Here is a 17,604-nt window from a genome sequence, read left to right on the forward strand (position 1 = left end):
ATTTTTAAATCTACTTTAACTTTTGTGTACAAATGTTTTATCTTGGCTGTTCACCGCCCTGAGTCCGAAAGGAGAAGGGCAGTATAGAAATCTGAAAAATAAATAAATAATAAATAAATAAATAAAAGTTGGATAACTGTCATATTAATTTTTTGGATCATTGGCTCCATTCCATCCAAAATGGAGTTATAATCTTTGCTATAGCTTTCTTGACTATGAAAACAATACCATTCCTTTTTGTGTGTGTGTGTCATGAGGATTAAACTATACAATCTTCTGGTTCAAAGTGTCCAGCTCTTATTATATTCCATGTTCTTTTTATATTCCAGGTTCCCACTTTAATTCTGTCTTTGCAGCTTCCGATTTATTTTCTTTCACGACAGCTTCCTCAAATGACTGTGCTAAAGGCTTTAATCTCACCACATTGTAAATATCATTACATCTCTGAAAGGTCCTCAACTCCTCCTCAGTAGGACGTTGAACAGCATTATGAAAGGCTGAACCTTTAGCTGATTTTTACAAGTTGCCTGATGAAAATGAAATGATAAATTTCATTTTAAAAGAGAGAGAGAGAGAGAGAGAGGGAGGGAGGGAGGGAGGGAGGGAGGGAGGGAGAGAGAGAGAGAGAGAGAGAGAGAGAGAGAGAGAGAGAGAGAGAGAGAGAGAAGCACAAACAAGTTTTACTGTGGAACTGTGATACCACGGACCAGCTTTTTATTTTTTATTTTTTTGAACCCAGTGAAATTGACATGAATTCTGCCATTTCCAGTCCAGCAGTCCAGTCAAGCAGTAAAACTGGGCTGTTTTGTTTCTTTTCTTATCTGACTATAAAATAGAATCCTAGGCAAGAAATCCACTAGTCAGAGGCTGTGATCCACACAGGACATCAGGCCAAGACCACATCTAAGGCAGAGGAAGAGGTTGAAATAATTCATTTGTACTTATTTTACACATGGAAGACAAGCGGCCTAGGGGAGCATTGTGGAAAAGTCCTTTGTCTCTCACTGCTGTTTCGGTCTGGATGTACCAAATGAGGCTGTTCCAGATTGGGACTACGGTGAGAGAAAGAAATAAAGGTCACTACTACTATGCCAGGATTACAAAACCCCAGGCTTTTGATCCTTGTTGCTAATTGCAAGATTGGCATCTTGCCTACTTGGACTATTATTAGCGTTGTATTGAAAGAAGGCTGAAATTAGCAAATTGATTCTTTGGTTTTAAGATTGCGAAGAAGATTAAGTACCTGGGTATAACTATGACAAATATGAATATGTTATTTCAAAGGAACTATATTAAGACATGGAATGAAATAAAAAAAAGCATATTTTAAAATGGGATGAATTATAACTCTTATTGCTGGGGAGAATTTCTGTGACAAAAGGAATGTCTTGTCTAGAATGATCCTTTTGTTTCAGACAATCCCTGTTTCGACAACTGATGCTCCTTTTAAACGGTGGCTGGAGGATATATCTAAATTTGTGCAGCAGGAGGGAAAAAAACCCCTGAGTTAAATATAAGGTGTTATAGATGCAAAGAAAAAAAGAGAAGGATTGGGAGGATTTCAGTTTGCTGATTGGCTTGGATTAAAGAGTGGGTGTGGTTTCTTAATTGCTAAACAAATCTCCAGTTCCCTGGGCCCACCAGGCCTGATAGCATTACCAGATCTTGAGGGACTTCAGAAACATCAAAGGAGGTGGAGCTGAGAATAGGAGCTGGGAGGGAGAATGTTCCATAAACTGGCGTATGTATGTATGTATATATGTATGTATCAGTGATGAATTGCTCCTGGTTCGGCCTGGTTCAGGCGAGCTGGTAGTGGTGATGATGTGATGTCACCGAATGTTACAATATTTTGAGGATCAGACTCAATAATAAATTCAGAAGTAATTTCTTCAGTTAAAGAAGCATTTAGTCATAATAGGCATTCTACTTATTCTGTCAGATTTACAGTGAGAAGCAAGCATGAGGTAAAAGCACTCTCTATTTATATCAAAGGGGAGGAGTCAAGGATGAGGGTGATTACATATGAATACATTAATGGAGGAGGAATAAGTTAACTCTTAATATCCTGTACATATATACATATCTCTTGTTATAGAATAAGGCATTTACTTATGACAAATCCCCCTCTAAATGCCGATTCGATATATAACAATGATTGCATTCGGATTCAGAAATATATAGTACTTGTAATTTTGAGGTCAAGTATTTGTGTTGTTTAGAAGGTAAAGGTTTAGTTAATATATCAGCTATTTGTTCTGAGGTTTCGCAGTGGATTGCTTTAATGAATCCATCCTGAGATAATTGTCTCACGTGTTTAAATTTGATATCTATATGTCTGGACCTTTGACCAATGGCGTCAGATCTTGATATTTCAATAGCTGCCTTATTATCTTCATGTATGACAAATGGTAATATTGGATTTTTCCAGATATCAGATAATAAATCATTAAACCACACTAAATTATTTGAGGCTTTAGATAAACAGACGTATTCTGCCTCTGTTGTGGAAGTCGCTACTAAATCTTGCTTCCCAGTGTACCAGAATATTGGACAATCATTTAAAAATAATACATAACCTGAGGTGCTCTTTCTACATTTGATGTCACCTGCCCAGTCTGCATCTGCGTAACTGGTGATAATAGGCTCTTTAACATTATTGGGTTCTAAGAGTAGGCAGAAATCTATGCTGTGCTTTAGATATCTTAGTATTCGTTTAACTGCTTCCCAATGATACATGAGTGGTTTACTTACATGTCTAGATAATAGATTAAGTGGTAGAGCTATATCAGGCCTGGTCCAATTAGATATATACAAGAGAGAACCAATAATTGATCTATACAATGTATTGTTCTCGAATTCAGGAGAAGATTCATCCATATTCCTTAGAAAATCAGTCTGCATAGGAGTATCACAGGGTTTGGCATCTCTTAAATTGCATTTTTCCAGAAGTTCTATAATTTTATCTCTCTGAGATAATCTGAATCCCTTTCTTGTCTTATTGATTTGAACTCCAAGGTATTTGTTTACCTTTCCTAGCGACTTTAAAGAGAAATGTTCACTTAGCTTGGATACAAATAAGTCTTTCTTTTCTTTATGTTTGCCTATATACAAAATATCATCCACATAGATTAACACAAATTCTAATGATTCACCTTCCCTTCTAACAAAAAAACAATTGTCTGCAGTTGTGGCTTTGAAATCCATATTTTTAAGCACGCTGACTAGACATTCATACCAACGCTTGCCGGATTGTTTTAATCCGTACAAGCTTTTGTTAAGTAACCAGGTCTCATCTCTGTTTGTACATTGGCTATGAGGTGCCCTTACATATATCTCTTTATCGAGTTTTGCATGTAAGTATGCAGTCTGTACGTCATATTGGAAGACATCAAGGTTGAGTATAGCTGCTATGACCAAAGCTGTCTTAACACTTTCAGTTCTTACAGTGGGAGAGTATGTGTCAGTGTAATCCTCAGGATATTTTTGAGCGTAACCTTGTGCGACTAATCTAGCTTTATATAATTTATTACCCTCTTCTAAATCTTTAATTTTGAATATCCATCTGGTGCCTATAATTGTCTTGTCCTTAGGTGCAGGGACTGGTGTGAATACACCTAATTCATGCAAGCTGTTCATTTCTCTTGTTATGGCTGATTCCCATTTTTCTCTCTCCTCCATGGGAAGTTTCAACACTTCCTCGTATGTGTTAGGTGTTGGTATCTCGTCATTCACACACATTATATAATCCTTATACTTATTAGGTAATTGGTTTCTGTTGCACCTGATTGTTCTTATTGGTATGCTCTCATTATCGTGTAGATATCTTGCTTCCTTTTTGGTTAATGAATCTGTTTTTATCCTGGTATGGTTACCTGTCCATGTTTTGTTTTTGTCATCATGTGTGTTATGTTCATGTTTCTCTCTCTCTATTCTGTCTTGTTGTTTAATGTTTGATTTCGTATTTTGGATTATCTCGTTAAGATGTATCTTAGACCAGTTGGCCTGTTCATGAAACACTGCTGTTCTTGAGACTATGAATTTGTTATTACTGTCAATGAATCTATATCCTTTTGTGCCTGTTTCGTATCCCATGAATCTGAGCCTTCTGGATACGTTATCTCCCTTACGTCTTAATTGTTTTGGTATGTGTACGTCTGCTGTAACTCCAAATATGTGCATGTGTGATATTTTTGGTTTCCTATTGTACATCACTTCATATGGTGTTTTATTTAGGATGCTAGACCAGGTCCTATTTTGGGTATAGTTTGAATATAGTAATGCTTCTGACCAGAATTGTTTTCCTAAACCAGCATCTTCTAATGTACATCTAATCATGGTTTGCAGTGTCGAGTTCTTTCGTTCTGCTGTACCATTCTGAAAAGAAGAAAATGGGCTAGACGTGAAGTGTAGCATCCCTTTGTCTTTTATCCATTGTGAGAATTCTTTTGACATGAATTCGGATCCCCTATCTGTCATGATTTGTTTTATTTTGATATTGTGTTGTGTTTCTACACGTTTGTAAAATTCTTTGAATTTTTGGAAAGTTTCATCTTTGTGTTTTAAAGTAAAAACAAATCCATAACGGCTATAGTCGTCTACAATAGTTAGGAAATATCTTTTTTTGTATGTGATGGATGGTGTTAATGGGCCAACCAGATCCATATGTACCAGATCAAAAATTTGGTTAGAGGTTCTTGTTGCCCTCTTTGGTTTTGGGTTAGTTCTGAGTTTTGAGGATTTACATACTGAGCATTCCAAATAGTTTTTACAATCCTTTATTTTAACGCCATCAGCATGTTCAATCATTTTTTGTATTACAGGGAAACTTGCATGTCCCAATTTTCTATGCAACATGTGTGCACATTCATCATGAATTGGTTTGCCTATATTGGGCCTTCTGTTATTGTGTGTATCACTAGTGGGTGTGTCTTTGTGATTATAGTGTGTTTTGGGTTCTTCATTGTCATTGATGTTACTATGTTCACTGTCTATGTTAATGTCGTCATCAGTGTTTGCATTAATGTTATGCAACCATTTATCTTCTGTCACAAGAAAGGGTAGTCCCCCTTCGATAATCACACTATTCAATTTAGTCCCATCCTTTTCTAGTATTGCTTTTCCTCCAGAGAAGATTATATTTATGTTGAAATCTTGGCTTAATTTCACTGCACTAAGTATGTTATGTGATATTTCTGGTATCAACAATACCCCCTCTATTTTACCTAAACCAGGTATATTTACATTTCCTTTCCCTATGACTTGAACATTTTCTTGATTGGCTACTCTTATCATAAATTTATCATTTGTGAATGAAGACAGTATTTTCTTGTTATTTGTTGTATGATTGGTCGCCCCTGAATCTATGAGCCAAGCATTATTTTTTGAATTTTGTGTGATGACATTGTTATGTTTATCTAATCCATTTAATGATCCTGATTTTCTATCCCTTGAATTATCTCTATCCTTTCTGCGTTCTCTGTAGTTTGGGGAGTCCCTATATCTGTATCTATCAATAGATAATTACCTGTCTTGATATCTACCCCTATAATCACGGTTTTGTCTTTCCCTATGAAACATGGGGCAATCTCCCTTAGAGTGTTTTCTGGATCCACAATTGTAACATTCAATTGTTTTTTGGTGATTCTCTTGGAAGGCTACTCCTTTTGCCTGTCTGTGTTCTGTGTATGCATTGTATCGACTTTTCCTCAAATTATCTTCAGCTATTAACTTATTTGACAGACTTTCTATGGATAAGTATCCTAGATTGATTGAGTCTAAGTGTGATATGTAGTTATCCCATGATGAATCTAATGAGTTAAGGATAACGCTTTTCATTGTCTGTTCTGATATTATTTCTCCTCTTAGATGTAATTCTGCTCTGATTTTGTTTAAGGATATTAAATGTTCACTTATGGTGATTCCAGATCTTAATTTGGCTGAAAAGAAATCTTTAGACATTCTAGTGGTTGTTGCTACACTTTCACTATGAAACAATTTAAACATGCATTGAATTATTTCTGAAACAGTAAGATTATGCTTAATACTGTAGTACATGGCAGGTGATATGCTAGAAATTATTAAATAGAATGCTCTGTGATGCAGGCAGTCTATTTTTAGATTCCAAGGTCTTTTGGGAGGATTGGTTATAAAAAATAATAAATTTTCTTTCATAAAGACAACCTGAATTTGTTGACACCATTCCTGTAAATTGATGCCATCAATTCTAAGTTTTGGGAAATCATTAGGTAGATTCCCAATATTATTATTCCCACTACTTACAACTGTGGGTAGCCCATGGTCCTGTAGATGTTGAAAATTGCAGAATGGTGTGGGTATTCTGCTGATGAGCTTGAGAGGTTCTCCTTCTTCATAAAGTTCATTGTAGTTCTCTGTGTTCATCTGCGCATGCGCGTTGGTCATTTCTCTGCTGAAGCCGCTGGGAGAGGTTCTCTTTGCTGTAGCTCCCTCGTAGTGCTCTCCTTCTGATGATTCGGTCTCCGGCTCGATCTTGGGTGTTCTGCTGGCAGCTGTGGTTCGTCTCTTCTCTTTGGAGCTTTTTCGCTTGGGGTACTTTGTTCTTTGGATCGTTTGCAGTGTGGGGGAAAGTTCGCAGGGCCCTCTGGGTTCAGGCGTCGTCATCATCGTTGTCCGGATCGAGTCGTGCAGGCTTAGAGGTGTCTGTTTATTTCTTCGTCTCTTTTGTATTTTTGTATTATGGGCTTTCATCGATTCTTTTGAAATTGTTAGATTTGAGCTAAATGTTTTAAATAGTTTTCTCATGGGCGTTTCGATTTCTAGTTCGGTGGAGGATTCTTCTGTATCTGTTTCTGATTCTTCAGAAGAATAAGTATATTTTTTGTTATTTTTTGTGTTTTTTCGCACCAGAGTTTTTGAATGGTGCATTCTGATTGGTTCAGCCGTGTTCATTTCTGTTGCCGGTTGAAGAAAAGATGGCTGCCTTTCAAAATTTTGAGCGGGACTTCTGGTCTTGCTTCTGGTCATTTTTTCTTTCGTTGTAGGTTCGCTCACCATTTTTGTATTTTCGGGTTTGGCTTTTTCAATGTCTTTTTCTCTCGCTGCTCCGTTTTCTTCCAAGAAGCCTCGGAGTTCCGCAATGAGTTTGTGGTCATCTTTTTGAATTTTTATTAGCCTCAGTATCTCCGATCTGAGGTCTTTGTCTTTTATTTCGTTCTCTTCTTGGTTGTCGGTTTCATCTGCTGTTTCTTCAATGTCTGTGGTGTTATCTTCAGATTCTTTGATTGTTATATTTATTGGTTCGTCGATCATTTCTTGATCTGTTTTTGTTTCTTTATCATTTGCCCTGGTATTGGGTCTTTCTTTTTTATTCTTGAGGTTTTCTTTCTTAGGCATATTGGATTTTATTGAGTCAGTTCAACCATCGACTGCTACCAGTTTGTTACAATATTTTGAGGATCAGACTCAATAATAAATTCAGAAGTAATTTCTTCAGTTAAAGAAGCATTTATTCATAATAGGCATTCTACTTATTCTGTCAGATTTACAGTGAGAAGCAAGCATGAGGTAAAAGCACTCTCTATTTATATCAAAGGGGAGGAGTCAAGGATGAGGGTGATTACATATGAATACATTAATGGAGGAGGAATAAGTTAACTCTTAATATCCTGTACATATATACATATCTCTTGTTATAGAATAAGGCATTTACTTATGACACCGAACTGGTTCTCTTTGACTGGGAGCTGGGCCCTCCCACCCGCTCTCACGTTATTCCTACCTTTATTTCTTGTTTTTTAGCCCAGTTGATAGGCACGACAGAGTGGATTGCCGCACCTCAGCTGGGCAGAAACCTAATGCGCTTGTGCGGAACCTAAGTTTGATGTGCGTGCGAGCGAAGCGCGCATGTGCGCGGTGATCGTGCACAAAGCACATTTGCAAAGAGAACCGGTGGTAACACCGGTTGGAACCCAGCACTGGTATGTATGTGTGTGTGTGTGTGTGTGTGTGTGTGTGTGTGTATCTCTCTCTTTTTATCTGAGTCATCTATCTATGATCTGTCTGTCTGTCTGTCTATCTATCATCTATCTATCTATCTATCTATCTATCTATCTATCTATCTATCATGTCTGTCTGTCTCTCTCTCTCTGTCTCTCTCATCTCTTCTGTCTGTCTGTCTGTGGAATACTTTTTTATACTTTATAGTTTTGATTATTTGTAGCAGGACATGTGTGTTGTGGCCTGTCAGCGGCCTGTGCAGCTAGTAGCTGATTCCGACAGTGAGGAGGCTGGTGTGGTGCTGCGCCAGCAACCTGTGCAGCTGGCACTCGAGTCAAACAATGAGGAGGCTGGAGAAGATGTGGTGCCAGAGGCAGGGATTCAGCCAGAGCCTTCAGGATCTCCAGAAGCTCCCATAAGTGAAGAGGAAGAAGAGGAGGAGCCTCTTCTCGATGCACGGGCATGCAGAGCTGCCAAAAGGCAGGAGTGGCTCCTCAGGAGGAGGTCTCCTCGAGACTAAGGCTTGGGGCTAATTGGCCACTCCCTTAGCCTATTTAAGGAAGGACGACGACTGAAGCAATTTGCAGGGAACAACTTTGTTCACTCTTCTTCGCGTCTTAATCTTAGTTCTCTTATCAATTTCCTGCAAATTGCATCTGGGCTTTCTGCCAACCATAGTAAGATTACGATTATTTATTCTTTGTAGGCTGTTCAGAAAGTTAATTAACAGCCCTTTGTTTGAAAAAGACTGATTTAATTTAGTAAACTAAGGTTTGTAAAGACTTTGTGTGTGCTGTGTTCTTTGGGGTCCGTAGCTGGGGCAGAACAATGTGCATTTTTCCTGGGTCATCTTAATTCTCAGCATATTTTAGTACTATCGACCTTGGTATCTTTCTGGCCTGACTCAAGAAATTGGGAGTGGATGGCATAGTGTTAGGGTGGTTCTTCTCTTTCTCATGGTTAATTCCGGTCAGTGTTCATTGGAGAGAGGAGAGTCAAGAGATTTAGTTCTAGTCCTCTGCTTTGTGACATGCAAAAGGGCTCCACTCTCCCCACTTTTAACATCCAAATGAAGCTGCTGCATGAGGTCATCTGTAGCCACCAATTCCAGTTTGCTGATGACACTCAGCTGTAAATCTCTGCACCTGGATGACCATGTTATGTTATCTTGGTACCGTCTCAGTATTTGGAGGCAGTGGGGCAACTGAATAGGGAAGAACAGGTTTCTTCCCTAAGCCAGATAAGAACTAGTGGCTGTGGGGTTGTGAATCCCCCAGTACTAGAATCCTTGTCTCTGGGTGGGGTTCAGAGGTGGGCGGCACATGAATTAACAACTGGTTCGCCCAGGACCGAAAATGTGAGTGCACGGCCTTCGGTGCATGCACTTTGGTCATTCGTGCAGCTTGCACGCATGTGCACAGCTTAAAAAACGTGGCTAAATAGAATGGCATAGCGCTGGGCGCGTGGATGGGCCCACCCGCAGGTCACAACTACCAGGTCTCCCGAACTGGTCCAAACCAGCAGCAGCCCACTACTGGTGGGGTTACACTCCCCCATTTAGAATTATGCATAATTTGAAGGTCCCCCTGGATTCTCAATCCCTACTTGAGGATCAGGTGAAAATTATGGCCTTTCCCCAACTCTATATTGTATAGCTACTTCTGAATCAGGAATTTATACTTACAATCATTAATGCCTTGATTACCATCTTATTTGATTTCTGTAATTCACTGTATGTGGGATTGCTCTTGAAAACTATCTGGAAGCTGCAATTTGTCCAGAATGCAGGGGTGTATGCAGTAATAGTCATTCGTGTGCCTCTGTAACATCATAATTCTCAACTCACTGCTGAAGGTAGTTTCTGGGTCAAGTTAAGGTGTTAGTTATCACCTATAAACCCTATATTGCTCAGGCTGGATTATTTGAAGGACTTTCTATATCTAATTATTTCTTTGAAGGGGTACCTGCCCTTTGCAATGAACTCCATCACAAGATGTGGATGGACCTGGTGCTACTTTCCTTCTGTAGAACCATGAAGATCTGGTCCTTCTTGCTTGTATTAGACAAGGATGGCTATTGAGCCTACTGTGTTTGGAAAAGGAATATCTTGAATATTTTGTGTACTGTTGTGATTTGTCATACTGCTTTTATATTTGTTGGATTTTAATTTTATTTTGCTTTTATTAAAGTATGCCATCATAAATTATGACTTGGGCATATTTATAAATCATATAAATAAATATATAAATCTAACAGAACTAATAGGAATGGTATTCACACTGTAATCTTATCCACAGTTATAAGGGATATAGCCCATTGATTTCGGTGTTGCTTAATCCACAATTTGTGGACTAATTATGATTTAATCTTCACCTTTTCTAACAGAGAGATGTACTTACAAATCAGGAACTATCAGGTATGGGATAATTGATTGATTAGTGAAGAGAAGGATGTGAGGATACCAGAGTGCAAAAGATTTTCTTAAAACAACAACACTGTGACAAGATAGTCTTCATGCACTTAATGTGGCCATTGTCCTTTAGCTTTTAACACACTTCCTCAATTAAGCCGTTCATGGTTAGCACTTAAATAGCTAACCCTGCTGCTACAAATTGATTTATCCCCTGGTGCCAGTCAGAGCTGCTGACCAAATTGGAGGGAGGGAGGGAGAGAAAGAGAGAGAGAGAAGGAGAGAGAATCACCCTTTTAATTTTGCGAAATATCTGTCTGGATGATTCTGGTTTTCAACAGTTTTGCTTTTTTAAAAAAAAATATTTATGCAACCACACTTTTTTTGGAGCTAAAAAGAAATACACATAAACAAGACAAGATAATATGTGCTGCTGAGGTCAAAGTGTTAAGAGTGAACTTTGAGTAGACTTTCTGGTTTTCCAAATATATGATGTGATTTAACTGGTGATATCTTTTAGTCATTTTCCTAATTAAAGTCATTTTGATAAATGAAGTCAGACTGTGACCTGTCTATTAGATTTCTATACTATCATTCAACAGTGTGTGTGTGTGTGGGGAGTGGGGAGCAGTATCCTTTGGAATATAAAACCTCCATCATAAAAAAAGTAAAGAAATCAATAATGCAAGATAGTAAAAATGGTCATAAATAATCAGATGATAACATTCGTCAGATAACAAAAGCCTATCTACAATCTCTCTGGAGAGATACTTTCATAAATGTGTTCAGTATTAAAGAAATTTCATGTCATGTCATATCCATATCTTTTGGATCAGACATTTGGACAAGTGCTACCAAAAGTATAGCTGGACAAGTGGATGTGTAAGGAGACATTCTTGCATACATTTAGATCTCAAGCAGTTTAACAATGTAAGAGCCAAGCCAAGCCAAGCCAAGCCAAGCCAAGCCAAGCCAAGCCAAGCCTAGCCTAGCCTAGCCTAGCCTAGCCTAGCCTAGCCTAGATTAGATTAGGTCAAAAGTTGATCAGATCCAATGTCAAATGTTTCTGGGAAGTCAATCACAGAATACAAAATACAGAATATAAAACCAATTTTCTGACTGGGATCCAGGTTTACAGCATATGTTCCTGGGAAATAACAAGTAGCCGACTTCATTTTATAATGGTTAAGTTAGTGGCCATTGATATAGCATTTAATTACAAATTTCATGATGCAATATAACTTGTGTGGAAAAATACTACTTAGGGCTATAAAAATAAGCAAAAATATTTGAGGATGATATATGTATATATGTCTGAATCTATATACAGACATATATACATATACTTATATATCAATATACAATATGTACTGCATATTCATACTGCAATCTTACATTGTTCCAATGCAGCTAGACACTAATTTGGTTTAAGAAACTTCTATCCAGTGTACAATACCTCAGTAATTTGTGGCTAGGTTCAGTCTAGAGGGCTGGGTATAGTAGCCCCTACTGGACAATTCTTCTGTACTTTGGCCATCCCAGCTTTTTGTACTTTGCCAATTGTTTTTCTTTCTTTGAATGATTGTGAGTGTTTATGAGGCCCAGGCTGCACAGCTGATCCTCACCTGGCAGAACTGAAGTTCCCTATAAGGCAAATAAAACTTGTTTCCGATAGAGGTGAACATTCCCCATTAGTATCACCTTTATCAAATTTGAGGTTCATTTATTAGCCTTTATCTATAGTGCATTATTGCATTAATTCCAAGCACGAGTTTAGACCTTCATGTTTTACATTTTCTTTTATAGAGAGCTGCAAAGAGAACAGGAAAAGATAGAGTTGTACAAATGCGATTCAGAGAACACCAATAACCTAAAATATAAATGGTGCCTAGGATTGTTATTAAACTTCTCCATTTGTTAATATGCTATTTAAAAATCAAAAGATTTCATGCCTAAACTATTTTTAATGGTGCAAATATAACATTTTGCAAACATATTACCTAATCAAGTGAAGAAAAACTCCCACTAATTTTAATAGGACCTAAGTAATAGCCCAAAGTCTACACAAAAGCCTGCTTAATTTTCATTATTTCCTGTATTTACATAGCCTGTGTACAGTCTTTAACTTTAGGCTGAATTTTTGAATTTAGGAACTGGTTTTCACTTTTACAATGCAAAGCTGGTTCTGCAAAATGAATTAAAATTTAATTACATTTCAGGAACAAAACAGATTAATATTAAGAACAAAGATTTAAGTTAAATCCATTGAATTCTGTGGATAAGAAATACCCACCTCTGTACATATCATTATATATATATGCTTCATTTTAAATTTTTAACTCTATTGGCCCATATTGGAAATAACTTTAAAAGAAACATAGACTTTTTAGAATCGCATGAAGCTATGTACTGAAAATGTGTCATACTTGGAATTTTGGGAATATTCCATGGACTTTTCAGCTGTCATGTGTAGAGTGCCTGTTCATTGACAAAATGGCTCTCTTAACCAGTCCCAAAATAAACAAAGAAAATTTTAAAGAAATCAGGTAAAATGGTGATCCTAGAAGACTCCAGCAGGAATACTGATGCCCAGGTATATCATGGAATCAGTAGCCATGGAGCCAAGAAAAACCTCGCAGCACTCTGGATCCCAAAAGTTGTAAACAATATGTGCTGTGTTTAAAAGCTATGTTTGGAATATCATCATGAGAAGGCTTGACCAGGTAATTAAATATTAAGGCAAGGCAAGATTTTAGCCACCATGACTTCTGCTGTTTGACCCGAGAGATAGTTGTGCAGTGTCCACTGTGGCTTATTCAAAGCCACCTAGCAGGGAATTTTATAGGATTTGCAAAAGACTTTAAGACCTTGCTGTTAGCTACTTGAGAATCCTCTAGGCGCCACCTCACGTGGTCAGCAATATGTACCTGAGCTCAAAGTCTCAACATAAGGCCAGTTGTGGGAATTCTAAGTGCTCTGTGATCACCAGGAAGGAGCAAACTAATGGCATTTTCTTAAGCACAGGGAAATAGGTTGGGCAACGAGGCAGGTAATGAACAAGGGGGAATAGCAGATAGAATTAGAGATGACTGTCTACATGTCTTAAGCTTAGGGAGGGTGTACAAGAAAATGATTGGGAACAACAACAAAAAACAGAAGGATTAGATTTGGCCATTGTAGATGAGGTCAGTGGTTTGGGTTCCTTTTTTCCCAAGTAATATGGAAGAAGTGTCAAAATGAAAGAAGAAAGAAATAATTGAGGGCACTCCATCTTTTGAGTAGTCATTTAAAACTGAGAAAAATCAATTAGACTTTTCAGTCAAATTAAAGATACAAGAATGGAAATAAAGAGGACAACTTATATGGATGGCTTCTAAGATTGATTTTAATCTCATTTACAAAATACATTAAAAAAAATAATTTAAGCTTTTAATTGAAAAAAAACTTTCTGTGATCAACTAACAGTTGTCAGTATTTTAGCTAAGACTGTGCATGGATTGCCTAAACTGCATTGTTTATGGATCACTTTATGCTGGTCTCAGTTCTGTTAGTCAGCATTATTCAGAAAAAAACTAGAGCATTGTCTTTAATTATCTAACATAAGAACAACATAAACAATTAATGGCACCTATAAGAAAACCTTTTGTTTTGATTTTTTGATCAGATTTGATTAGAATCTGTCAGAAAATTAGACTATTATGAAGGGATGAAGCCTATTGAGTTCGTAGAAACTAGTTCAGATATTTTCCTATGTATATAGTATTTGATTACACAACAAAGACTTAACCATAGTTTCAACTGGAAAACTCTGAGCATCCTCCACCAAGTTAAGTCCAAAAATGCTAGAGAATATCTGGAAGCTTGACACTCAGACAAATCAGCCAACAACAGGCACAAAGAGATAAACAACATTTACATACTATTTAAAAGAGACAATTGAAAAGCTAAAAGGAAGTAGAAAGACCATACACCTCTCCACCAGCCATCAATATCCAAATAGGCAGAGATTAACACCAGAATTAATATCATACCAACAATAAAGCAGTAAACAATCAAGGAACTACCAATTTAAGCAAAAAACAATGAATAACAGCCTAATCAAGGAATTACCAAGAAGAAAACTTTCACCAACACTTCCTTCTGTATCTCTCTGGGTGAGCAGTTTCTTCTCAGAGATTCTCTAGTCTTAAACCATCAAGGACTTCAAATCACCAGCAACTTTAATTGCATCTGAATTGGTTGCCCACTAGCACACTGGACAAAGCCCATTATAACTTAGGTTGTTGCATTCAGCTGCAGCTTCCAAATGGACTTCAGTGTCAGTCCCATGTAAATCAAAGTTACCATACAGGCAGTTGTTTTTTTAGTAACCAGTTGGGCTTGGCATCTTGGCCATCAAGTGAAGCAGTCATTAAGTAAAACCACCACTGTGCTTATGATCCTACTTTGGTTTTCCTTTGCTTTACAGATCTGCAAAGGCCATAAATATAAAAATTGGTTGTGAAGTTAGTTTCTCATCATTGTTGTAATTGCAAATAGTTGCTAAATGAGGCAGTTGCTAAACAAGAGCTACAAATTTTCCAAACGGACTACGGGTGACCACAATTGGCACACATCGTGAAATTATGCAAAGGCCTTCTGACAAGGGCTTCACCTATTTTTCCAGAAACAGCTGCAAATCCAAGAGAAGCTCAGAAACAAACATCCAACTCTTTTGGAACCCATCAGTTTCTGAACCACCAGACACTTCATCTTGCTGGGATTGCGTTTAAATTTTGTTTTTCTCCAACCAGACTTTTACAGTCCTCACACACCAGGCTTTGCCTGTGTCTTTTGACTGACCCATTGTGGAACTATAGAACTATAGCACTTTGGTTATACCCCATTTTGTGTATAATTGAGGGAAATAGACAGTAACCTTTAAATTGGGGGATGAAACATTCTTTTAAACTTGAGAAGTAAGATAGTATTCAAAAGAACTTCAGGTAGGCTGAAGCTGGTGATGGTAATTCATTCTATAGAATTAGGCTTGCAGGATTTTGTCTCAGTATAAGATATAAAGTATAATTCTAATTCTCCTGTGGAGTCTGTTTTTTGATTGCTGCTGCCTCTGGGCTCAGAAATGGACAAGACTCCTGACAGAACTATCTCCTATACCTTGAGAAACCAAGACATCCTCTGGAAACAAATGGATCCATAAGGGATCTGGCATGGATCAACTAAATATGTCCTCCCAGAAGAGATCAGTCGCATGGGAAAAAACTGAGAAGGATCAAAACAGGACAAGGGGCTGATGTAAATACCTCCATCCTCATCATGTCTCATCTGCTTTAAGATATACAGTAAATTTAGGATGTAGATTTGGTTGGCTCAGGCTGATATGACCCAGGATGAATGCATGGCTGTGACTGGGACCATGAATTGCTTCCCACAGAAAAGGCAAATTCAAATCCCCAAAAGAAGTCAGAGAGATCTATCACTAACCAAGCAATGAGCTCCTGTAGCTATTTGGGATAACACTGTATAGTAGGAAGTGTATATATTGTCTCTGCTTAGGAAAAAAAAAGTTTCAAATTCTCAGAATTTTATTTTTTTGACAATGGAACATTTTTCTCTCTTTAGATTCCTGTCCCAATCTTTTGATCAAGAGTACAGCTGTAATTGTAATACTAAAATACTTCCCCAAATATAGATGATGTAAAAGATGTTAACCTGCTAATCTCAGAATTTTCAGGACACACAATTTTCAGGTACTTTCAAAATAACTGGATGCAAATAAGCTGAGCTAGTATCATCTTGTAGGAGGCATAATGAGGAAGGTGGGATAAAAATCTAATAAAATAAAAATGACAGGGAAGAATTATTACTAGCAATAATCTAGAGTTCAACGCATACATTATTTAGGCATATTTTAGTTTTTATTTTGTTTCCTTAATCAATTATTGAGAAGTATGTTTTTATAGTAATTGAATAATAACTTTGAGAACTTTTAAATGGCACAATCATACACAATCCCAGTGGCCTATGCCATCAATATAAGCAAATATAGAATTGCACTCAATAAAATAGCTCTGCTATGTCAATTCCTTTAGGTTATGTGAAGTTGTTTACTATCTTGCTTGGTGTAATACACTGCATTCTGCTGTAGTATTGTCTTCACAGGTATAAATGGATGCTGAAGTGAGAGGCAGTGGAGCATAAGACCTTACAAGTCTTAAAAGCTAATGAAAGCTCTTTCAATTTTCTGTTCTTATTTTGACTCCATGAAATAGTCAGTTGGAACATTTTTAAAAGCAGGCATAGGGAAATGTTATTTTCATGTTGTGAACTGATCTGTCAGCTAAGTCTTCTAGTTAAGCATTATGCACCCTCTCTCAGAGGGAGAAAGTGGAGTTGGGCGACTAATCAATTTAAATAAATAAATTTAAAAACACAGATATTTGACTTGATTAACTTTGTCACAATTGATGAAGCGGTTCTGTGTTCAGAAATCTTGTAGACCAGGCTTATCTAAATAACCTGGCACTCTGAACAATCCTTCAGGTCATACATACATATCTGCACCCACATTGGGACTTAAAACTCCTCATATTTTATAGAAAGTCACTCAGTATCAGCTAGTTACCACAGGTCTGTGAGAAAATGAATTTATGGATGAAAATGCTCAGATAGTCCTTTCATCTTTATCTATGCAGGACTCTGCCAAAAAGAGGCTCAGGCCTTTTTGAAAAGAGCTTATCAGTCTTGGAAGTCAGGCTATCAGGGACACCAAGAATGTGTTGCCATTAGAAACAGTAGGTGAAAAAACCTGGAAAGTAAGTTTATGTCCTGAGATTTCTGGAGGGAGGATATAGGTGGCTGCTACCAAGGAAAGAGATAAGGAGGAACACTGGATGCTGGCAAGGGACAATGAGAGATGCAAAGCACTGGCGGGGACCAGACAGGAACCTCAATGCCCATAGCCACAGCCTAGACCAGAGGTCTTCAAACTTGGCAGCTTTAAGACTTGAGGACTTCAACTCCCAGAATTCTCCAGCCAGTTGAAGTCCACAAGTCTTAAAGCTGCCAAGTTTGAAGACCTCTGGCCTAGACAGATGTGTATTCCTCCAAGTGACCTGTCACCTTAGAAGTCCAGAGCAGCATCAGCAGAATTGGCTGGCATCGATAAGGATATGATAGAAGTAATTATTCCAAGGCCACACAATCTCAAGGACACT

The 17,604-nt window shown here is 37.6% G+C and overlaps 1 protein-coding gene across 1 annotated transcript in view; it reads right to left on the reverse strand.

The window, feature by feature from the left end:
* Positions 1-318: 318 nt before the first annotated feature.
* LOC148113135 (uncharacterized) overlaps positions 319-17,604 on the reverse strand; it is a 31,305-nt gene continuing 14,019 nt past the window's right edge. Inside the window, exon 2 of the mRNA XM_087872365.1 lies at positions 319-509. Within this exon, the coding sequence (XP_087728491.1) occupies positions 319-509 (191 nt within the window). The remainder of the gene's footprint in view (positions 510-17,604) is intronic.

The sequence above is a fragment of the Pantherophis guttatus genome, chromosome 6 (assembly GCF_059756535.1).
Source record: "Pantherophis guttatus breed Tessera chromosome 6, ASM5975653v1, whole genome shotgun sequence".
Lineage (NCBI taxonomy): Eukaryota > Metazoa > Chordata > Lepidosauria > Squamata > Colubridae > Pantherophis > Pantherophis guttatus.